Source organism: Trichosurus vulpecula, chromosome 3, assembly GCF_011100635.1.
Source record: "Trichosurus vulpecula isolate mTriVul1 chromosome 3, mTriVul1.pri, whole genome shotgun sequence".
Classification (NCBI taxonomy): Eukaryota; Metazoa; Chordata; class Mammalia; order Diprotodontia; family Phalangeridae; genus Trichosurus; species Trichosurus vulpecula.
In genome coordinates this window covers 125,571,936-125,597,258 of record NC_050575.1, presented here as the reverse complement: position 1 = coordinate 125,597,258, position 25,323 = coordinate 125,571,936, and the positions used below count along the sequence as shown (strand labels likewise).

The following is a 25,323-nucleotide window of genomic DNA, read 5'->3' as shown; positions in this document are numbered from 1 at the left end:
TACTTTTAAGAGTTCTTTGAACTCTCCATGATTCTGTGATTTATCTTTAAAACAGGGACAAGAATGTTTGCACTCCTGCACAGGAATATTGGGCAGATCAAGTAAGAAAAGGGACATAAAGCACCTTGTAAATTGTATAGCACTATACTCAATAGAACTGACTTACATGCATAGGACCCCTTGCCTGCGACCAAGGATACAAAGATGGAAGAGTACAGTTCCTGCCCTTAAAAAGCTAAAAGGGAGGAAACTGACGTCTATGCCAATAGTTGTAATACAAATTAGAATAAGGTAACAGTAGTTCGGCAGGGCTGGAGAAGAGGGGAGAAGTAGTGGAAGACAATAACCCTGGAGTCAGGAAGACCTAGGTTCAAATCCTGCCCAAGACACATACTGGTTGTGTCACCATCTGTTTTGGTGCATGGAGTTTTGTCCCTGGGAGTTCCCTACACCAGTGACATCAGCACTCCAAACCAAAAGAAGTGTTTATTTATTTACAGGGGTGCTTCACAGCTTCTACTTGACTTTCTTCACAGTCACCTTCTATGATGAGCAAGTAAAACAGCTATTACTCCCATTTTACAGAAGAAGAAACTGAGACTCAGGGAGGTTAAGCTACTTTCTCAAATTCACACAACTTAATTGGGGCAGAGCTGGACTCCTGACTAGAATAGAGTCCAGATCCCCTAATTCCCAGAACACCTGATTCTTACCATTAAACAGTTATTTTACCATACATTCTTATAGTCTGCAAACTGTCTGGATTTAAGACATATGATTTTTAAGATTCTCCGTAAGCTATGATGTGGATACCTCCTCATCCTGTCTGCTGTTCTGATGCTTCCACACTCTTACTCTCCCTCCTCAAAACAACCCATTCAATCTCCTTGTTGAAAGTTTAAAGGAATTTAAGGGGCAATGGAAAAGGGAGCATTTTAAAGAGCAAACAGTGTACCACAAGGAGAATTCTGTGTCAGAATACTTGATACCCCACTCATGAGAGAGCCTTGTGCATAAATCACATACAGTTGGGCACCTAAGTTGCACCTAAAAGAGTATTCTTTAGGATTCTAGGCAGAATATACTTTCAAAGTCAAAAATATGAATTCCAGAGCTGAAGTGGGATCTAACCACCATGTCAGTAGTTGAGGAATTTGGGTTGGTTCTTGTTGCCCTCATGCTTTTCAATCGAATTAATGGAAATCACAATGATATTTTTCTTTTAGGTTCTATTTTTTGGCACAGCAAAAGAAACAGGGAAGGAACATGGAAATTGAAACTTGATCCACCAAAAAAACCTCCAAAACTAATCATATTGTGATGCCAGGAAGAACATTATGAATAATTTGTGTAAGTGGGAAGCCACTTAAACTTCTAAACACAGACCACTGAGATATGGCAAAGAGTCTTGGCTTTGGAATTAGAAGGTTTGGCTCCACCGCTCAGTAGTTATGTGACTTTGGGGAAGTCATTTAATCACTGGGAAAAACACTATTTGCCCTGACTACCTCACAGGGTGCTTGTGAGGCTCCAATGAGATTAAGGCTGTGAATATAATTCCAATACTGTAAGGTGCCAAAAAGCTGGTATTATCACATCACCACCACCACCACCACCACCACCCACCACCACCGCCACCGCCGCCGCCGCCGCCGCCGCCACCACCACCACCACCACCACCCCCACCCACCATCACCGCCACCACCATGACTCCATAATTAAAGGTAACGAAAATACTCCTAGAAGTAGGGCATAAATAATTTAAATTTTTACTAAGGCATAAGTGAATGGTCTCTAACCTGTCTGATCATTATTGATTGTTAACCTAGCATTATCAATCACAGAGCCCCACAGAGGGCATAAAATGGCAAAAACAGCGAAGGTTATAGGAGGACTGAAGATAACCTTTTCCTAGATTTCACAATTTTGTTACAAGATGGCTGAGTATCAGCATTTCTCTTGCCAGGGAAGAAACTATCATTATAAACTGCTGGGCTCAGCGCCCTTAGATACTAGAGATACATTTGTCTCTCACAGCATTTCAAAAACATCATCCATCCAATCCAACAAGTATTGATTAAGCTGATAAACTGTAGAAAATGAACAGTCCAAAAAAGGTTAGAATACATGTCACAGCAGATAATTTCATATATATATATATATATACACTTATTGCATAGAAGGTATTTTATCAATCATATTTATTGTAACTTATTTTCTGTTGCAATACAGGCCAGGAAAGAATTTGGTATAATGAAAGAGAAAGTGACCTTGGAATCAAAAGACCTAGGTTCGAAGTTCCTGGATATTTGAATATTTACTAGTTGTATGTCCCTGAACTTCTCTCAACTTCAGTTTCTCATCTATAAACTGAATATAATAATGGTTGTATTACCTACTGTAAAGGGTTATTGTGAGAAAAGTGCTTTGTAAAGAACCATGAAAATTTGTGCTACCATGTGAACTAAAGAATTTTTGAAGAAACCATCATTCTGATAAGTAAATGGAGTTTTTCTAAGCATCCTCAGTTTTGAAGCACAAAAAGTATCATCAGGTTGTTCTGGGAAGTAAAAATCTACATAAAATACTGATTTTTATCATGCCCATTGACATGGATTTACAGATTTACCTTTCATGTATGTCTCTTTTTTGTTCCTGAGGCTCTGAGGTACCATTAGGAGTTGATCAATAGCAGCATGATGGAGGGAACATTCAAAATGCACTGAATGTGGTCACAATTATTCCTAGTCCTGCCCCTTGGGTTGAAATTGAATCCTTCTTCCCTGGGAGAGTCCTTTATACAATCCCTGAAGACAGACTTGACGCTTTCCTCTGTCACTCTCCATCGCCCCCTGTCCCTGACCTACAAAGCCAAGGTTCTCTTCTACAGGTTAAAAAAACATCACTAGACCTTCTCCTTTCTTTCTAGATTGGGTCTCCCCACCTCACCCAGGCTGAAGTGTAGTGGTCATCTATAGGCTCAATTCCACCAATAACAGGCATGAGAGCCCAGACATATTCTGTTTCCTCTCTGAGCAGCTTCACCCTGAATGAAGCCTGATGGGCCTCAAACGTTGGGGGCTTAACGTACTGCTGTCACACTTAGTTCAGACTTCCAATTGGCTCAGCCCTACTACAACTCAGAGGTCTTACATTCAAGCAATCCACTAGCCTTAGCCTTCCCAATAGCAGGAACCAAAGGTGTGGGCCACCATTCCTGCCCTAGATCTTTCGATGAGGCAGTTAGGAGGATAGGGTGCTGCACCTGGAGTTAGGAAGACCTGAGTTCAAACGCTGCTTCAGACACTAGCTGTATAACCCTCAGCAAGTCACCGAACCTCTATGTACCTCAATTTCTTTATCTGTAAGATGAAGGAGTTGGATTCAATGGCCTCTTAGGTCCTCTCCAGCTCTAAATCTGTGGTCCTATGATCCTGTGAACTGACAGACAGAAGTGTATAGTAGGAAGAGGACTGGATTTGGGATCAGAGACTTGAGCTCAAGTGCCAGCTAAGCTACAGACCATATAAAGTTCACTTAGCTTCTCTGGGCCTCAGTTTCCTCTCTGTAAAAAGGGAGCTCTGGCCTAGAAAATTTCCAAGGTCAATTCCAGCTCTAAAACTTGTGATTCTCTACCATCACAAGTCCTCTCCCCATGCTAGCTGTCTTCCTCTGGAAGTGTCCCAGTTTGTCAGTGTCCCTTCTCAAATATTACGCCTAGAAGTGAAAACAACAGTCTGGGTGTGTTCTGCCCAGGGCAGGTGTAGAGTGGCGCGGCAGGGCTAGCATCCCTCTCATTCCAAACGACTCCACAGACCTAGTGCAGAAGGGCTCCAGAGACGGCACAGGGTCCACCCTCCAGCCGGGCCTTGTGCCAGCTGATGAATACAGCAGCCCCTTCCGTCAGGGTCAGAGATCCCCCATGACACAATGCAAAGGTTTTAACCACTCAGCAGGTTTGGCTCTGGCCACAGGGTGAGGCATTGTTTAGACAAACTTTTCTGGTTAGGTCTTCCTGATATATCCAAGACAGACACCTTCCTGGACTCCTTGAACATATCCCTTGGAACAATGTGTAAAAGGCACACCCCACTCTCAACACGTGGCAGACAAGAGTCCCCATGGTAAGATAAGTGCTTCCTATTATTTACACATCAGCAGGATAAATGTACATAGAGCTATCTAGCAGGTGATGAAGGAGGAGAAAGCAACATACGCAGATGTAATGACTGCAAAAGATAGCTATTATTCAACTTTAAATGGTTTTCTGATTACACTTATGGGAAATGACTTTAAGTAATTTTCAATTCAACTCAATTAACATCTACCAAGCATCTACTATGTGCCCAAACTTGGTATCTCCCCCGCTACCTGGCACAATGCTTTACATACAGCAGATATTAATGTGTATGTTGAATTAAATTGATCATCATAGAATTGTACCAAGTATTGGGGATATAATACTTAAATACTACACGGTTCTAGGAGAGTATTCCTTTCCCCATGACACAACAGCAATCTCCCTCTGCAACTTACTACACAGTCTCTGAGAAATGCTATGGACAAAAGCTGCATTATCCTACAGTCAACCTGGGGATGAGTCTCTACAACCTTGACAAATTGGTCTTCAGACAAGAAACATATCTAGGCTCCTCATCAGATCCATACTTGGGAGCCTTTTCAGCTCGGTGGGGCCTACCACTATTTGCCTAACACCAATGGCAGGGTTTGTAAGAACCCAGTGTTTCCTCTGTGTGATGAGTTACTGGAATACAACACTGGTGGAGGACATAATTTCAATGACATTAAAACTAATACACATTAGGTATTGACTTTGTGTTTATATTTCTTATCTTTCCCATCACAATATTCAGTACAAAACAGGCATTTAATAAACATTTGTTCAAACAAATTAATTTAAATTGCAAATTGCTGTGTCAGGTGCTAAGATACAAATTCAGCCCAATTTTGCAAACATTTGCTAAGTATCTTACATTTAAGGCAAGGTACTAGGCAGGGGAGACACATCTCTGCCCTCCCCATCCTGATTCTCTATTAAGAAGGTAGAAGTCAATCAATTAAGGAACTATGATGCAAGGAAGAAAGTAAGCAGTTCCAAGTAGCCATCAAGGCAAAATTGTACAAAAACTTTAAGAAGGAAGAGATCCCTTTCAGCTGGGTACAAGGGACAGGGAACTTCATCTTTGGTGATTCCTTCCAGAACCTTCAAAAGCCCAGGGTCATTTGCATGCCTCCAAAGATCGCAGTTTGGTGTGGTGACAAAAACAGGTCATTTATACAAGGCTTACAGCTTACCAAACACTTTCCTCACAACACCTCTACGAAGCAGTATGCTAAGCATTATCATGATGGTTTTACAGAGGACGAAACTGAGCACTGGAGAAGGACTTCCCAAGATCTTATCACTAGGTGCAGAAATGGAGAGATTCAAACCAGCATCTCCTGATGCCCAACTCAGTGATCAAGATGGTGCATGTGGTTTGAAAAGTATGCAGTGCTCCCCAAATGCTTTGTTCCAGTGCACATTTTGTAAAGAGGATTCTATTTTTCCTACTGACTTGCTTTAAGTCCCAGAGAAGCACTATCGACATGTCTAAAAGATCTTCAATCAGTTCCCAGGATTTTTTATTTATGGTTCTCCAATCCTAGACCTCACTAACTTTTCATCCCTGGAAGGGTTCTTAAAACCAGTTAAGCCCCTTTATTTTACAGATAAGGAAAGTGAGGCCTAAAAAGGTTCAATGACTTGCCCAAGGTCAACTGGCAAATAAGTAGGAGACCAGGATTCAAACCTAAATTTTCTAACATCCCAACCTGGTGTTGGTGTTCTTTCCACTGCCTATGGTACCACCATGATGGTAAGAGTCTATAAACCAAGAGATCTTAATCTAGAGTCCAGAGACCCCTTAACTTTCTAGGGGTCCCAGACCTTAGATGGGAAAAAAATTTGTTTTTATTTTCACTAACCTCTAACTGAAACTTAGCATTTCCTTCAATTATGAGTGTAGGAAATAAACATTCTGAGAAAAGGGTCGATAGGTTTCCCAGACCACCAAAGGGGTCCATGATACAAAAAAAGTTAAGAATCCCAGCTATAATAAATGAATACTTAAGTAATCTTGGTGTCTTCCAGATTTCTATGACCTTTGCTACAAAGCTTTTTATAAAGTGAGGATCCTTTTGTAAATGAATCATCATCCCTTAAGATCTGAAAATGCCTGAATTTCTTCCCTTCTCAGCATTAAGTCAACTAGCATTTATTAAATCTTACTGTGTTCCAGGCTGTGCTAAGAACTGAGTTTACAAAAAAAGGCAAAAGATGGTACCTATCCTCAAGGATCTCAGTCTAATGAAGCAAAATACCAATACATCCACTTTTTTCCCATGAAATTGAAAGCTTTCTTTGCCTTACTCTTTGAAAAATACAATTTGTGAGCCTCAAACTTCGTCATCCATAAAATAAGAGAACTGGACCAGACGACCTCTCTTCCAAGGTCCTTGCCAACTTTAAGTTCAACAATCTTATTAGGCTCCCTACTACCTACAGGAGAAAATACAAACTTCTAGCCCTGGCATTCAAAGCCCTCCTCCATCTGATTCTAGTCTAGCTTATTTCACACCATATCCTCTTCATGCCCTCTAAATTCCTGCCAAACTTCACTAGTCATAGTGGCCCAATATCATCTTGCTGTCCCCTGCACCTGTCCTCTGGCGAATGTGGCCCCCTCATCTCTACCTGTTGGAATACTTCTCTTCCTTCAAGGTCCAACTCAAGCAATTCATGAAATTCTCCCCCTATGTCACAAAACACCTGTGAGTAAGGTGCTTACAAATTTAAAAGACATACTGAAATGATCCTATGAATTAAATGAGAACTGTTGTACTTTAAACCTTCTAGGCCCAGGATCTGGCAAAAAGAAATGATACAAATATATTCCAGAGAAAAAGAACGTCCTGCTATTCTAGGGAAGGGGATTTTCCAGTACTTCAACTCTAATCTTCTAAGGGGCAAGGGGAAATATAGGAGTGTGAATCTAGCCATCTTCCTGCTGGGATTCTGTGAAAAGAACTCCTCCCCAGGGATGGGAAGAGCAGGACGGCAAATCTGCCATGAGCACACTCACCAGCTTTATTGTTTTCAGGCAGGGGCAGCCTGGGGACTTGGGGCTCTGAGGCCTTGAAGGAAATGTTTTTGTTTGTGCAGTGTGGCCTGATTTCCTATGCATCTTGGTTTGAGGTCACAGAGCTCATGCATCCCCATCTGTCTGACAAATACCAGTGCCATCCCACATTTAAGTAACTGAACTTTTTGTCGGTAACCTTTGTATCCCCAAACAATGACAGGTTAGAATGAGAGAACTGATCTAACTCTTGGACCTTAAAAGTCATGGAGTCTAATCCTCTCATTTGACAAATGAGGAAACTGAGGCTGAGAGGGGAAGCAACCTGGCCAAGGTCACACAACTACTAAGTGGCAAAAACAGAATTTCAACAGATCTTTGATTCAAAATCCAGGACTCTTTCCATTATACTAAAAACATGAAATGAGTTAGATGGGCCCCCAGAGGTCAACAAGTTTTACCTCAACCTGGGGTAGTATCCATAACAAGTGGTCATCTGCCCTGTGCTTGAAGACCCTCATGACATAGGACTCACTACCTCCTGAGGAAGCCAATTCCACTTCTGGACAAGAACTCCTACCAGACTGCAGTGAGTTAAAACCTGCCTCCTTATAACTTCTTCCCCACTGGTCCTGGTTTTGCTTTCCAGGGCCAAGAAAATTAAGTCTTACAGGTGGTCAGATATTTGAAGATGATGACAATATTGTCCCCCAAGTCTTCTCTTCTCTAGGCCAAACACTTCCAGTTCCTTCAATAAATCTTTGTATGGAACTGTCTACAGTCTCCTCCCCCAGCCTAGCCAATGTCTGGACAGGCACTGGCTTGTCAATGTTCCTCCTACAATGTGGCACCCAGAACTGAATGCTATGCTATAGCTGTGGTCTGATCAAGGTTATTGCATCCAACCCTGCTATAAGAGAACCGTGGTGTGACAATGCTGTGACCCCATCAGTGGTACTGGAAAATTCTGAGCCAGTGTAGATGTGTAATTAGTCACTGTTGTCCCTGTCCCTCTTCCAATCTGAGTGCAGCAGGAGGGATGTCTGCTCAGAGGGGTTAGACACGTTAATGATGCTATCTAACCTGGAAGATTGCTGGCAACTTTCTTCGCATTTTAAATCAGTCTATTAGGTGATGGAAGAAGATATCAGAGAGAAGAGGACAGAAGTGGCCTCTTATTTATGCAACGTTTTGCATAGGTGTTGGTGACAACTTTCTCTCTCCAGTTTCTGTGGAAAGCTCAATTCCTTTAGAAGTGTGTCTGCGAAGCTGATTGCTTCTCTTTGTGTCTTTCAATCGGCAGGCAGGTGCCTAAACACTGGGTCTCCTGTCTTGGGAGTGTGCTGCAATTATACACACAAGGCAAACCATAGAAACATGTGGGCCTCTCTAGAACTTAAATGCATGAAGTTTCTCTTGAAAAAGATGGTTCTCTTTTGGATGTGCAAGGCCAAATAAAAGGAAGCAAGTGTCCTGCAGACTGATGGAGGCCCACCAGATACTTTCTTTAAAAAAGCACCATGTGTAGAAAATCATCTGACAGAATGAATTACTCAGAGATGAACAGCAATGGCTGGTATCTGTGTGGTAATGAAAGAGGTAGCAAACTCTACCATAAACAGCTGCAGTTGCTCAAAGCAAATTTCTGGGCTCTCGATCCAAAATGAGGTCTTTGACTCATTCTTAACTGATTTTTCTCTTTAAAGAATGCCAAAGTTCCATGTATGCGTGTGTGTGTATGTGTGTATAAGAGAGGATATTACCAATATTTCCTGGAATGTGTTATTCAGACACACTATCCCTCTAGCACAATCAACCACAAGACAGATATAGGAGCCGGCATGTAAATGGGGGAGGGTAGTATTTGGGGCTGATCAGATTATAGGAAAATAGCTTTGAAAAGATAGAATTCGGGCTCTAGTACTTCAGTCAAGATGATAGGATTTAGAATGGGAAAGGACTTTAGAACACATCTAGTCCAACCACCTCTAGGGAAACTGAGGCTCAGAGATGAAAAGGGATTTTCCCAAGGTCCCACAGGGGCAAAACGCAGAACTAGAATTTGAAACCATTTCTTTTTACTCTAATCCACTGGGGTTTCCCCCCATCATGCTATATGAAACTTTATGGTCAGCAGTGTACCAAATGGACATACAAAAGTCCTAGACAGAAGATTCTGGGTGGAATTTTCTTGATCATCAGGCCCTTCCTTCAAAGAGACAGAAGGCACACTAACTTCCAAATGCACAGGGGGAAATGACAGCAATTACCTCAATTGCTCCCAGGATGTCAGGACTAAAAGAGTCCTGAGTGGAAAGATAACAGAGGTGACTTTCTAAAAGAATAGGACCAGTAGGACCAAATCACAGAGGTGATTTCTTTTAAAAGATTAAGTCCAAAAGGACCAAGAATAGGACCAAGGACTAACCTTTTCCTTGTCAAACAAAGAAACAAAGATATTACTAGAAATAGGGTTGTTTTTGTTTGGGATTTATCTACCAGAAATTCATTATTTTCTTAAAGTTCATATTCAAGGAACAAACTGTATGTTCATTAAAAATCAAACTACTCTTCAGTAGTCTGAGCTGAATGAATGAATGAAAAAACATTTATTGGGCACTTATGTGACAGGTACTGTGCTAAGCTTTGGGGATACAAATTCAAAAAGAGAGTCCCTAACCTCAAGGAAGTCAGCTAGGCAGACAGAGCACAGAGTCAGGAAAACCTGAATTCAAATCCAGCCTCAGACACTTCCTAGCTTTGTGACCCTAAGCAAGTCATTTAACTTGTCTACCTCAGTTTTCCCAACTATAAAATGGGGATGACAATAATAGTACCTACCTCACAAAATTGTTGCGAGGATCAGATGAGATATTTTTTAAGTGCATAGCACAGTGCCTGGCACATAGTAAGTGCTTAATAAATGCCTGTTTTCTTCAAGGGGTTTATAATATAACAGGAGAAAACACCACAAATAGGGAAGTGGTGGCTAGGGAAGGGAGAAATGGATAGGCAGGTAGATGGCCTGAGGGGAGAGATGGATAAGATGTGAAGGCTGAAACATGGTCTGGGATATCTGAGGCCAGATGAAGTATGCCAATTCAAAAGTAATTAGAGAGGGGATGGCTCAGCTCTACCTACCCCCAAAAAACAGAAAAAAGAAAAGAGACCTAGGGCAAATGAGAGCATGAGAAGTCATTTTAATTCTCGGTATCAGTCTTTTCTTCTGTAAAATGGAGGTAATAGTATTTATTATGAGATAAGCACTTTACTTGTAAACTTTAAATCTTTATACAAATGAGTTATTAAAGATGGAGCTATAAAAATAGATTTATGGATACTTCAAAACAGTCTCATTTGTGTGGGCACTCCCTTAACTGGTACAGTTTACAACCTATCCAAGCCACCTCATTTAGGTGACATTTGCCAACATTTTTGTAAGTTTTCCAGAAAGGATATACCCAATACACCAAAGGTCTGCCTCTGGTTCACAAATACCAATGGAGCACATAGGTTGTCCATTTTACTATCCCTCAGTGTGACTCCAGGACTGGTCCACCTCCTTTTCTACTTTTACATACACACACACACACACACACACACACACACACACCCCAACACCACCAACCTCTCACCAACTACCTCTCATCAGGTGGCCAACTCTCTGGTAATGAGCCTCTTTGCTCATAGGACAGTCTTCGAGTGGCAGAAGATGACACACATGTAAAACTATCAACAGGCCCATACTGAAAGCCTTTCCTACTTGGTCGAACTGACCAGAGCTTGTGCTCCCAATGGCAAAGGCACTGAGATTCCAAGGTCACACCTGGACCAAAATAAGGCAACAGAGGAAGACTCCTGTGGAGAATATGTATGTATGAAAAATATATCATATATATGACGATCTATTCTACAGCTCTATCTTTAATAACTCATTTGTATAGTGATTTAAAGTTTATAAGTGTGTTGGGATTATTAATTCAGAGATACCATTAAATGGATTCAAGGTAATAAGGGCTTTTCCTATAATATTAATATCCTGTGTTTACATAGTTTCTACCTTCTTAGGAATTCAAAGCATTTAATACATTATCTCTATTACCAGCCCCCCCGCCCCACATTACCCTTCTAGGATACTATGTACTAGTATGTCAATTTTATAACAAGTGAGTTAGGGGCAATGTCAGTAAGAGCCTAGCTTTACTCCTACATCAATTTTCTTTTTTTTTTTTTAATTTCTTTTTTATTTTTAGTTTACAGCACTCAGTTCCACAAGTTTTTGAGTTTCAAATTTTCCCTCCCTCCCTCTTCTCCCCTCTCCCAGACGGCATTTAATCCGATATAGGTTCTATATATACCTTTGCATTAAACTTTTTTTCATAGTAGTCAAGTTGTAAAGCATCAATCTTCTTAATCATGCTATCTTGCCTTTGAGAAATCAATTTCTAGCTGGAAAACTCCCCAAAATATAATTCAGTAATGTCCTCATGACCTTCACCTACCCTGTTAAAGTAATTTTTTAAAAAGGATGTAAAATGGAGTTTACAGAAGCAGAAAGGCGTGTTCTGTCATTTTTCTCTTAGATTACTCCCATTGCCTACTCTAATGTAACACAACAGATTCCTATGCCTTTGTAAATGGTAGTTAAACTCCCCAGTTCTTCAATTTGAAGTTACATAATTCACATTCAAAGGAAGGAAGAACTCTTCTGGGACTGCAGAATTCCATAATGTGCAAGTTAGACCTTTGACATAAAAATAATCTTATGAGTGGGCCTCAACATTGAAGGGTGGATCCATTACAACAATGTAACAAATTCATTCATAACAAATTCATTGTATCAGACAGCTAGTGCTGCAAGAGACCTTAGAGAATATCAGAACTTAGGGCACAGAACATCGAAGCTAGAAGAGCTCTAAAATAAAATATTGGGAAACTGGCCACAGAACAGAAGTATTGCTAAGCCATCTCCGCAATAGTCAACATCTTCATCTCCCATCTGCAACCACCCTCCACAAAACAAACAAACTTTGGACTCCTCCCCTGGGACACCAGGCTCTGGTTGGTGAGATCTTGCCTTATCTCCCCCAGAACCAATCTTCTCCAATACTTCCTAGCTATTGCCACCTCATGCCACAGCACATGTAGCTGCACTACACCCCCCCCCCCAGCCCCTTGTATCCCCTCTTCCCCGCTACCTCACCTTCCAACTCCTCTTTCTGGATTAACTTCCCCCATTAGAATTCAGCTCATTGAAGGTAAGAACTGTCTTCCCTGCTTATATCTGCAACCACAGAATTTAAGACAATGTCTAGCACATCGTAAGTACTTAATAAATGTTCTATCAGATGTTAGAACATAGCAAACACAGCGTCAGTGCTATAAGAGATCTTGTAAGACCATATGGTCTAACCAAAAGTAGGGAACCTGAGGCTTCAAGGCCACATGTGGCTCTAGGTCCTCAAGTGAGGCCCTTTGACTGAATCCAAGCTTCACAGAACAAATTCCCTTAATAAAAAGGATTTGTTTTATAAAACTTGGATTCAGTCAAAAGGCTATACTCAAGGACCTAGAATTCCACATGTGGCCTCAAGGCTGCAGGTCCCCCCACCCTGCTCTAACACCTCATTTTCAGAATAGGAAAATGAAGGCCAGGGAGGTAAACAACTGGACCAGGATTGCCCAGCCACCTAGCTAATGGCAAAGCCACAGCTCAAAGCTGCTTCGCCTTCCTCCTAGTCAAGAGCACATCCCAGGGCAATGTGTTACTAACCCTGGCAATAATATTAATATGAGAGTACTCAGACATTTGTTTAGAAGATAAAATGGGGGGGCAGGGAAGGAACCTGATGAGCTGGTTATTTTGCACAAAATGAAAGAAGTCTGAAATCTTGCTTTAATCTCATGAAGTCTACAAACAATGTTCTAACTAGCTTTGCACCACAGCCAGCTACTATGATCATTTATAAAAACAGACGAAATGACAGATGCATAGATGGAAATAAGCTCCAAACAAAGATCTTAAAGTAAAAAATCCATCGATAAGTTTCTGTCCAATCCATAATGGACAAAGGCTAAAGGCTGTCCAATATGGTCATCGACTTGGACAGAGGTCAAAGAAAGCAAATAATGCGGGTACTACTTGCTGAGGTTTTCCCACTCCCAAGAAATTTGCTTACACTGGTCCCTCCAGCTGGAATGTCCTGCCCAATTCCACCAGCTAAAATTCTCAAAAGGCCTATCTCATATGCTACCCACCCCTTTTATCAGACTTTCCCATGGACATAATCCCTCTTTTCTCTGACAAAGGAATGCAGCATAAAACTGAACCCTCTTAAAAATTTGTTTTTAACTGTCTTATGATACTGATCACACTCTGAAGTAGTAGCGGTATACTAGAATAACCAACTTGGGAGTAGAAGACCTAGGTTCAAGCCCAGGCCTCTGTCACCTTCTAGATATGTGATGATAATGGGTAAATCACAGAGCTTTGGTTTGGTCTGTAGGTAGAGAAGATAATTCTCTTGCTGCTTACTTCAGAGGGATGTTGTGAGGAAAGTGCTTGGTAAAATCTTAAAGGATTATATATAAATATGCTATTATTATTACATTCTGCCTTGTTATTAAATTTATCTACACACTTGTCTCAGCTCCCCAAGCCAAACTATAACCTCTCTGAGGACAGAAAGAGCATTTCTTTGGAGTCTCCACAGTCTTACATTTAACTCTGATTGTTTCATGAGCTCCACTTTTCAGAAGATGTTCCCTCTCTGAAGCATTTCATCAGTTAATTTTAAAAGAAAACCCAACACAAGAATTTGTTAAGTACTATGGACTGTGCCATGGCCTGGGGAATGGGGATGGGGACACAAACAGAAAAATGAGAGAGTCCCTGTCCTTGAGAAGGTTACATTTAATTTTCCCAGCTCTTTGTTAAGGTAGGACTCTACTTCCAGGGTAGAGAACAAACTGTCCCAAAGTTCATGGGTTTTGTGCAGCTATTTTCACTGATGCTTCTAGGGACCTGTAAATTTTCAGCTCTTCCAACGTGGCATGATCAAAGGAAAGGAGTTAACTACTCTCCTGGCCTGTGCTCTGGTCTGTGAGGGACCACAAGCACTCTTTTCTGCCTTGGAACTGTGAGGATTCCCTCTCCACCACTGCCACAAGTTCCGCCAGTGCTTCTCCTGGACCCAAGACCACCACCCAGGACTGTGACCCAGATCTAAGCACAGGCAAAGCACGAGAATCCTGCTTCAGCATCAGCAAAGAGATTCCTGCAATCCCCCTCTGATCAGCTGCTATATCCCCCCCACTGTCTGTGGGTCAAGAACTACAGAAGCAGCCATCGCTGCTGCTGCCCTGGGGCTGGACTGCACTCTTCTCTCACCCAGGTTTAACAGATCTCTCCTACTGACTTTCTAAGTTGTCTTTGGCATTTCTGGGTTGAGAAGTCTGGAAATCACGACAGTGATTCAGTGCCCTGAGGCCTGTTCCAGCCCTGTCCAGCACAGCCTACACTGTTGAACTTCACTCTTCTTTCAGAGAGGTGTAACAGATCTTTCCTGTTCATCTTCCACGGTGTCTTGGGATGGAAATTTGTTTCACTTTGTATCATTTTGTGGGTTCTGCTGCTCTAGAATTTGTTTAGAGTCATTTTTTACAGGTATTTGGAGGGGTTTGGTGAGAGCTCAAGCAAGTCCCTGCTTTTACTCTGCCATCTTGGCTCCGCCCCCTAGAAGCTTATATTTCTTCTTCTTCCTCTTTTTTTTTTTTTTTTGGAGCAGGGAAGGCAGGGCATTGGGGTTAAGTGACTTGCCCAAAGTCATACAGCTAGTAAATATATCAAGTGTCTGAGGCCACATTTGAACTCAGATCCTCCTGACTCCAGGGCTGGTGTTCCACTCGCTGTGCCACCTAGCTGCCCCAAAACTTATATTTCTACTGGCAGGATATGATACAAATAAGTAACTACAAGAATTATATACAAAACAGACACAAAGTGATTGGGGGGAAGGGCTCTAACAACTGGGGGAATCAAGAAATGCTACTTTAAGAAGGTGGTACTTGAGTGTAGCCTTGAGGAATCAAGGGGTTCCAAGAGGTGGAAGAGAGTATTCCAAGCAGGGAGGATATCCTGTGAAAAGCCATGGAGGAAAGAGATGGAGAATGTATATGAAGGAAGGCAAAGAGGCCAGTTTGGTAGGTACTAGAGTATGTGAAAGGTGTGAATTAAAATCATCCCAGAAAGATAGGGCAGAGTCAGCTTATAAAAGGTTTTGAAAGCCAAACAGAAGAGTCTGTATTTTATTCTAGAAGGAATGTAGAAGTACTGGAATTATCTGAGTAGAGAAGCAACATGGTCAGACCTATACCTTTGGAACATCAAAAGGGCAGCTGTGGAAGATGGATTAGGGAGGGCAGAGGTTAAGAGGTTGGATACAAGGGGACCAATTGGGAGGCTATTACAATTGCCCATGTGAGAAGTGATAAAGGTTTGCAGTGTGGTAGCTATGGGTTATATATAGAGAAAGGCTTAAATATACTTATGTATATGAGACATGTTGTAAAACCAGAATTGACAAGACTTAGCAATATATTATATATGAGGAATGGGTGAGAGTGAAGAGTTGGAGTGATAGTGCTTAGGCTGAGAACCTGGTGACTGGAAGAAATAGGATGATTAGGTTTAGGGTGATAATAGTTCAGTTTTGGAAATAAGTTCGGATGCTTTTGGGATACCCAGGTGGAACTGTCCAGCACACAGTTAGAAGTCCAGCAGTAGGATTCTGTGAATTCTGTGAAGTTTGGATTCAGTCAAAGAGCTGCATTTGAGGTGCTAGAGGGCCACATGTGGCCTCTAGGCAGCAGATTCCCCACCCTTGTACCTAGACTAAAGCTCAGAAGAAAGATGAGAGCTAGATAAGTAGTTTTAGAAATAACCTGCATAGAGATGAGAGTTGAACCCATAAGACCTGATGAGATCATGAAAAGATCAGAACAGAGTCCTGGAGTGTTCCCATGCAAGGAGTAAGGCATGGATGATAACCCTAAAAAAGCTGACATTTAAGGTTTACAAAGCACTTTATACACACCACCTCCTTTGAAGCTCCTAATAACCCTGTGATAACTTTGTGGACAAGGAAAACGAGGCTTAGAAATGTTCAGTGACTTGCCCAATGGGCTAGAAAAGGCCATTAGCAAAATGGGAACTCAACTCACCTTGACTTCAACTCCAGGACAATGCACAACAAGTCATATGCACAGCCCTGATCCTCCACAACAGTGATTTCTTTTTTCTTGATTTTCATAGCACTTGGCTTGCGGGGTGGGGAGCCTGCAGCCTTGAGGCCACATGTGGTCCTCTAGGTCCTCAAGGGAAACCCTTTGGCTGAATCCAAACTTCACAGAATAAATCTCCTTAATCAAAGGACTTGTTTTGCAAAACTTGGACTTAGTCAAAAGGCCGAACCCAAGGACCTAGAAGGCTACATGTGGCCTCGAGGCCCACAGGTTTCCCACCCCTGCGACCTAGACTATTCCTTTGACCTAATTTCAATCCCCTCTCATATCAATGTATTTGTGTATTTGATACTAACATTAGCAAATAGAGAGCAAGGCCTGTGTCCAATTCAGTCCAACCTGCCCAGTGCAAGTGCCCAGTACTGGCCACTGAATAAAAGTTTATTAAATTTACAGGAAACTTAACTCTAGGCAAGTAACCTGACATCTACAGACCTATTTCTTCATGCATAAAATCATATATAAAGGGATAGTTTCTAAAAGACATCTTCTGATCTTATATTGTATGTTCTAAAATCTTTTCTGACATTTTTTTCCTACGATTCCTTCCATCTCTGACATCCTATAGAGGATAAAACCATGATGGGACAGCCCATCTATCTCTACATGCCAAGGGTCTAGAATAGGACCTTGCACTTAATAAACATTTGCTGAATTCAGTTGAACTGTATGAATTTCACCTGAGAGTTACTTAACTTACTTGGGAATTGGCACCCGAATTACTGTCCCATCGACTTCTGGGTTCAGATTCATTCCACTTTCTCTTATGGCCTTGATAGCTGCAGCTGTACACTGCAAACCAGATCAAACGGTAAGTAGAATTAGTAAATAATTATTGCCAGATGCAACTGCTCTGTCGACAGTTGGCGATCCATCTCAGCTGAACATGGAAACATTTAGTTCTGTTCCCCGTAAGATCAGGAAGTTACATTGGTGCAGACTGCTTTGATCAGGCTGAATAGCAAACTGTGTCCACTCTTGGTACCAGGGTACTGCAAGAGAAAAAAAAAAGTAACAAGAAGAAGAAAAAAAAAACCTCTGCTGCTTTGAAAAGATTTCAATGGTTTGAGGCAATGCAGATCAAAACCACAATAAATCCTCCAGGGAGGGGGCTGGATTGTGCAAAGATTGGTGTAAAGACAGATGAAAGATTTTGTCTGTTAAAAATTCCAGTTGACTAGAAATCTCCCAGTGCCGATTGTGAAAGATTAAATCAATTTAACTCCTTAGGTGCTAGACTGTGTTCACGCCAAACATACTCATTCTTTCTCTTGAGTGATGAAATGCCTGCTTGGGTGTTCATGGACACAGTGAGAATGTCTGTATTTAAGGATTCAAGGAACTCTGTGTTTGAGCCCAGGGGCTGATGACCTGTCTCAAAGGGCTCCTGGAGGCTGATTTAAACACAGTTATATCCTACTAAGTATCAGAGAATTACAGCAATTTGGGAATTGAAAGGCATCTCAGAGATCATCTAATTCTGGGATTCTTAACCTATTTTGTGTCATGGACCCCTTTAGCAGTCTGATGAAGTCTAAAGACCCATGCTCAGAATAGTGTTTTTAGAGGCATCAAATAAAATAGATAAGATTACAAAGAAAATCGATTATCCTAAAAGATAGTTATCACAATAGTTTAAAAATAAGTTCACAGACCCCAGGTTAAGAATCCCTGATAATCCAACTCATCCATATACAAGCAAGAATCTACTCTATAGCATCCCTAACAAGCGGTTATCTAGGCTCCATAAATATGGGGAACCCACTACCCACCCCCCCCAGGCCATTTTGGTTCAGAACAGCTCTTATCCATGGGAAATTTTCCATTATAGAAGCCCAAATCTGCCTCTCTAAGATGTTCACATGCTACTCCAGGTGCTGGATGGAGACTGAACAGCTTCTTTAATGACTTTTCTTCATGCCTAAGCAATGCTGCAACTATACCTGGTCTGCCATACTAAGGAGCAGCTCAAAACTGAGAACCTTTCATTACCTGCCTGAAAAATTAATGAAAGCAGCCTTCACTGAAGACATTTTCTGGGAGTTAAATCTGACAGCTAAGCCCATTCAAAATCCTACTGTAGAACTCAATACCTTAATTCCAGGTCTAGCTCTTCTTCCCCTAGATATTCCTAAGCTTATGTTGAGTGCCTTTCACTGGGAAGGGGACAGAATAAATGAAATCCCCTCCATTCCAAAAACAACTTTGCTTCTATAGTCAACATTTATTCATGAAACATTAAAGGTCTATTTGTGCAGAGCACTATTCAAGGTGCAGGTTCTATAAAAGGTGTGACTATAAAGTTAACAGGGATTCACTAACTCGTTTGAGGTTTTTTTCCTTTTAATACAAAGAAACCGACTGCTCTATCCAGCTAGGTAGTTCTCTTAGGACATGATGATAATAATAATAATTGACATTTATACAATGCTTAAAATTTATAAAAAAAATCTCCTTGCAAAAAATTAAGTGGGAGCCAGAGCCAGGATCTAAATAGAGGTCTCTTCAGAATCCTAGGCCAATACACTTTCCACTATGTAACACTGCCTTTCTCTAAACTTATACACTTATTCCAAACATGCTGCCACTGCTCAAGCCAATCTTAGAATGTCTCTTTGAGATTTCAGCTCAGGGTCTTGGGTATGTTTTGTTGAAAATCCTCAATGGTGGCAGATCTTTACCTTCTAACTCATAAGGGGACCTAGTCCCCTGATTTTACTAAAGAAAAAATAAAGACTCATAGAATGTATTGTGCAGGGTCACAAAATGAGTTAGTGGCAGAGGAGGGATAAGTCTCCAGTTTCTTGGTCCCTGGGCCAATTCACTCTCTACTATACCAAACTGCCTTCATCTCCTTCTAATCTTTATATCTCCTCAACCTTTCTAGTAATAAATGTGTTGGATTAAAAGGAATTGCAGTGGTGAGGGGGTGAATCTGACATGAAAACAGCCAAAAGTCATTTGAGCAAATCTGGTACATATAAGGTGGGTAAATGAATGATCAAGCTCTGATGTCAGGCTCTAAGAATGGTTCCCACTTATTAGCGTGTGATCATAGACAAGTTTAGCCTCCATGAACCTCAGTTTCCTCAGTAAGAATGATAATAGCTGTGATCATACCTCACAGCTAGGTGGTGCAGTGGACAGATCACTGGACTTTGAATGAGGAAGACTCATCTTCACGAATTCAAATCCTGCCTCAGACACTTACCAGACCCTGGGCAAGTCACTTAACCCTGTGCCTCAGTTCATCTACCAATTAGCTGGAGAAGGAAATGGCAAACTATTCTAGTATCTTCGCCAAGAAAACCCCCAAATGGGGTCACAAAGAATAAGGCAGAACTGAAACAAGTGAACAACAACAAAATACCTCACAGGCTCATTATTATGAAGAAAATGCTCCACAAGTATTAAAGTGTCCTACAAGTTATTCTGCTTAGGGTCAAAATTGGGATATGTCTATAAAATTGTAAGATTCATTTCTTGGCATGACTCATAATTTGGTCCTAAAGTCAAGGCCAGAGACTACATCTTGGAACAGGCAGACAGACAATCCTGAGGGAGCTACTTTTAAAGGGACAACATCCATTTGGACATACGTATCTCTATATACTGTACAATTCTTGCCTCTGTCCTCTAAAGCCTCCATGAATGATGTACCCAACAAACTAATAGCCTTCTTCTGGTTCCCTTTTTTCTTTTTTATTATGAACTTAACAATTATCAACAAACATTTTAATATACAAAGAATAAAAAGATTGTATTTGAACTTGTATTAGTCTGTTTTATTTAACAAGGCCCTAACAAAATTGCCCCTTCTGTTTATAGGAAAAAAATTCCTTCCAAAAATTTTTTTTTTGCTTCCTTCTGTGTATTTTTAATTTCTTACTGGTGTTCTTTCCTATCTTCTTTTTTTGCACTTCTCTCACCACTCACTAACACATCCTCTTCCCAAGAGGAGCCTCATAATATAACAAATAAATATTGTCAAACAAAACCCACCAACACATGGGTCATGTTTGATGCAGCTCTAGTTTATCACCTCAGGCCTGCTGCACCCTTAGTCTTCTAAAGTCATGACTGATCATTGTGTTAATTAAAACTCTGAAATCTTTCAAAGTTTCTTTTCTTTATTTCATTGTGTTCATGTCTCTGGTTGTTCTTTTTTAAAGTCTCCCCAGTGTTATTTCCCAATAAATAAGTGGTCAACGGATGTGAATAAACAGTTTACAAAGGAATAACTGCAAAAAGTAGGGTTCAGAGAAGCCTAAAGCCCTGGGCTGGAAGTCCACCCCCAGACACTTACTCTCACGGCAATTTCTCATCTTTAAAATGGAAATAACATCAGTAGCACTTACGTCTCAGGTGGTTGTGAGAATCAAATGAGATAATGCGTGTAAGGTCCTTTTCAAACCTTAAAGAGCTGTATCAATTATTGCTATCAACAACCATATGAAAAATGCTCCAGTCAACAACAAGATACATGAACATACTGTTGACAGAGCTATGATCGGGCCAATCACTCTAGAAAATAGTTGGGGAAAGTGATTAAACTGTCCATATCTTTTGACCCAGAGATTCCACTGCTAAGCACATATTCCCCCAAATGTAAAAGAGACAAAGATCACAGTGCAACCAAATATTTATAGTAGCACTTTTCATAGCAGCAAAAACAGGGAATAGAGTAGATACCTATTGACTAAGGAATGGCTAAACAAACTGTGATGTATGAATGTAATGGAATACTGTATCACTGTAAAAATAATAAATATGAAGACTATGGAAAAGCATGGGAAAACTTACATGAAAATGACACAATTAAGTAAGCAGAACCAGATAAATAATATAGACAATGATTATAACATGTAAAATGGAAAGAAAACAAATCAAGTATGAATGCTAAGTAATTATGATGACCGAGAGAGAGATTAGAAAATGCATGTCACTTTTTTCTTTGTAGAGGTGGAGGACTATGGAAGTGAAAACTTTGCATATGCTATGTCTTGGTTAGTTTTGCTGAACTGCTTTTTTTCCTCTCTATTTTGCTCCTTGATACAGAAGATAGTTCTCTGGGAGAAGGAATATATTTGGGGGGGAAAAGACATTCAAAAAATTAACAAAAACATTTTTGAAGGAAAAAAGCTGCAAATCACTAATAATAAGAAAAACACATATTTTAATATCTCTAAGGTTTCACATCACATCATCCATCAGATTGGTAAAGATGATAAAAGATAAAAACGGTCAATGTTGGAAGTGCTCTAGAAAGAAAGGGGAATTAATATATTTCTGATAGAGCTGTGAGTTGTTACAAAGTCCTAAAAAATAACTTGGAATTTTGTGAGGAAAGGCACTAAACTGTAAATATAAATCCCCTTTGACCCAGCAATCCCAATACTAGGGACAAATCCCAAAGAGATAAGACAGAAAATTCTCACATAGAAAGTATTCATAATAGCACTTTTCAACAAATGTTTCTGTAGTAGCAAAAATCTGAAGACAATGTGGGTACCTATTGATTGGAGAATCCCTAAACAAGTTGTATAATATGAATGTACTAAAATGCTACTGCACTGTAAAAATGACAAATACAAGGAATTCTGAGAAGCATGGGAAGACTTTGGGTGAACTGATGCAGAGAGAGGAAAACTGAATCAGGAGTACAATATATGTAATCATCATAATAATGTAAATGAAAACATTAAAAGTCAGCTCAATTTAGGTTCAATTCAATGACCATCTTGATTCCAGAGAAGAGATGCTGAAACAGATTCCCCTCCTCTCAACAGAGAAGTAGAGGATTAAGGGTGGAGAAAGCTGAACACACTGTCAGAAGTGGTTTCTGGGTCAACTGGTTTTGCTTGACTGTTTTTCTGTGTAACAAGGGGAAGGAACATAGTGAGAAGTAAAGAGTAGAGTACTTCAAAAAATAACAGTATAAAAGCAAAAAGCAGCAATAATTGTTTTTAAAGATTCTGACATGCTGGCTTAAAAAACACTGAGGACTTTATACTTCATCTATGTAGCATCAAATAAAGTGAATTCTGTCATTTCTGGTTCCAGTTATTCAATACTACAATGAAAGAATTTTGATTTTACAAACAGGGAAAAACATAATAAAAAATAACTTTCCACGTGAGGAAGATATTCATTGCAAAATATGTAGATGGCTTTAACAAAATATCCTTGAAAACTGTTTGTAAGTCTATTGGGGCAGAAATCAGTACCTTCAAAGAGCAAGAGGAAGGTTTTATACAATAAGGCATTTGAACAACTCATTTTTCACACATAAAATATAATTTACCATTTACACATATAACACTTTGAATTTGATTACATTCATGCTCTGCTAGAAGGAATTCAATCCATACCACCTCATGGGACAGATGAAGAAACTAAGACATAGGCAGGGAAGGTGACTTGTCCAAGGTTGCAGAGGTAATAAATGTCAGGGCAGGGACAGTACGTTGGTCCTCTGACTCTTAGCCAAATTCCCTCACACTTTATTGCCGTATTTGAACTCTCTAGTCCCCACCTACATAGATGTTTCATGGGTCACATTAGTGGGATCCCTTTGGGAGTAATCATGGAAAGATTTGAACTAGAATCACATGGAATAGGAGTGTTAAGGAGAAACAATCTGTACTGCAGAGGGAAGACACAAACTGATGAGGTCATTAGTCCCCTGGAGTTCTTACAAATAGCCTCCACTAAAATCTTCCTGCAATGACAGAGGCAAATCTGGGCACTACTGAAGGCCATGACAATAGACTGCAAGCACTGGTAGCTCGATCCAAGCTGAAAAGCCTCCAAGTGTGGCACAGAGGCAGCCTACATCTGCTGCTGGAGAAGTATCCCAGCCAAGGTGATGAGTGATGAGCCAAAGGAAGGAAGACTGCACACAGGCCTTCACAGGTCAGTACAGGTGGACAGCTCTCAGGGATTTTACCAACTTATATGGATGAGATCCATTTCAAGTTGTCTGAAGTCTATTTAACTCTTAGAGTCATATTAGAACTGGATGGAGACTTCAGAAATAATCTAGTGCAAATGTTTGACTTGATGGAGAAGGAAACTGAGGCTGAGCTAAGCAATTTGACTTGCCAACATAACAGTGTATCAGTGGCAGAGTGAAGACTACAGCCCAGGTTGCCTAATTCAATCCAGCATTCTTTCTGTCACATTGGGTATATATGTATACTTTCGGTATTCCTATAGCATTCAAAGGTTTACAAAGAACTTTCCTCACAACCCCTTGCAGCAAACAGTAGAAGTATCCTGACGTTCAGTGAGGTGAAGCAGTTTATCAAAGGTCACGCAGTCAGTAATCGGCTAAGCAGAGGTTTGAATGCAGGTCTTCAGACTCCAAAACCAATGCTTTTCCCATTATTTCTAGTTAATTTCATTGCTGCAAGAGGGCAAGAACTGATTGCATCCTTTTTTCCTACTTGCCTTGTTTTGCTAAAATCATGCTGTGGTTTCTATTCCTCTCTTTTCCCATCATTAACTCTAGCTGCAGGCAAGTCTGTCGATGGCAGCTACAAGCCGGTATCATTTATCAGCCAAGACACATGTTAAACAAATGCAAAAGAGGTATGGGGTTTTTTTTGTTTGTTTTCGTGGTGCAGTGGAAAGAATGCAGGGTTGGAAATCACAAGACTCGGATTCAAGTCACAATCCTGCCACAAACCTGCTGTGTGACTTAGGGAGAATTACTTCCCCTCTCTGGGCCTCAATTTTCCCTTGTAGAAAATAAAGAATTTGCATTAGATGATCTCAAATGATGATCTTTCCAGTTCTAATGAGCATCATGTACTGCAAAGCGCACGGGGTTCCTAATCAAAGGATCTAAGTGAGAATCTGAGCTCCACTCCTTCTATTGGAGGTGAGTTGGGCAGATCACTGAGCAGCTCTGGGACTCAGTCTCCTCCTGTGTAAAATAAGAAGGCTGGGCCAGATGCCCTTGAAGGTCTCTTTCGACTCTAAAGCCTATGAACTCTGACTCTATGATGCTATGTATATATAAATTTGTGTTACATCAACAAACATCATAGAATTTGAAAAGAAATCAAGTCAACAGACAGAGGATAGGTCAGCATGTTGAAGTTGGGAAGTTCAATCCCTTTATGTACTGTTTCTAAGCTATAGGAAGGAAATGTTTAGTTACAGCAATACTGTTCCACAGATAACACCAGATAACACAAAGGAATCACAAAAGGAACAAGTAACTTATATTTCCTCATGATGCCCTTGGCAATGAACTTCTGTTCCAAGTCATCTGCAAGTGCTTCTAAAGTCATCGAGTTGTAATGGGCAGAAAATGAGAGTGATGTAGCAGTAGAAAAAGATGAAGACAGTCTGACTTCAAAAAAAAAATTAAGTGCTTTAATTTCTACGGGTCCTCTTCCTGCCTCCTATCAGCCTGCAGTGACCAATCAGGTTCCTCCTTTGTGAATGCCATTTTATATTTAATAACAGAAGTGGCTGGAACTGTAAAGCAATCCCACTGATGAGGTCTTCAAGCTGTGCAATTAGGAGGCCATTCCCTAAATTGGCTCTGCAGTATCACTGGTATGAAATAAACTAGCTAGATATGGCTGAGGGGCCCAGAGGAAGCAGATATGGGAGATATATTCTAGCTCTAAGTCTCCATAATCCTGTCTCAAACGGGCAGATGGTGCTCATGAAAAGGCTCACCTCAGCACAGATGCTGGATTATTTCCCACCTCCCCTGTCTTCAGTAGCACTGGTTTTATAGGCTCTAGGGGTATCCATCAAGCAAAAGCTTTAGGGGTGGGGTGGGAAAAGGTGGAGAATGGTATAGAAACTTCCTTCTATAATTGAGCCTGTCAAATGTTCTCTGGCTTAACAAGCTAGA

The 25,323-nt window shown here is 40.7% G+C and overlaps 1 protein-coding gene across 1 annotated transcript in view; it reads right to left on the bottom strand.

Moving 5' to 3' along the window:
• The window catches only part of MRRF (mitochondrial ribosome recycling factor), a 54,298-nt gene that overhangs the window by 11,243 nt on the left and 17,732 nt on the right, over window positions 1–25,323 (bottom strand). The window contains exon 5 of the mRNA XM_036750548.1: window positions 17,146–17,237. Within this exon, the coding sequence (XP_036606443.1) occupies window positions 17,146–17,237 (92 nt within the window). The remainder of the gene's footprint in view (window positions 1–17,145; window positions 17,238–25,323) is intronic.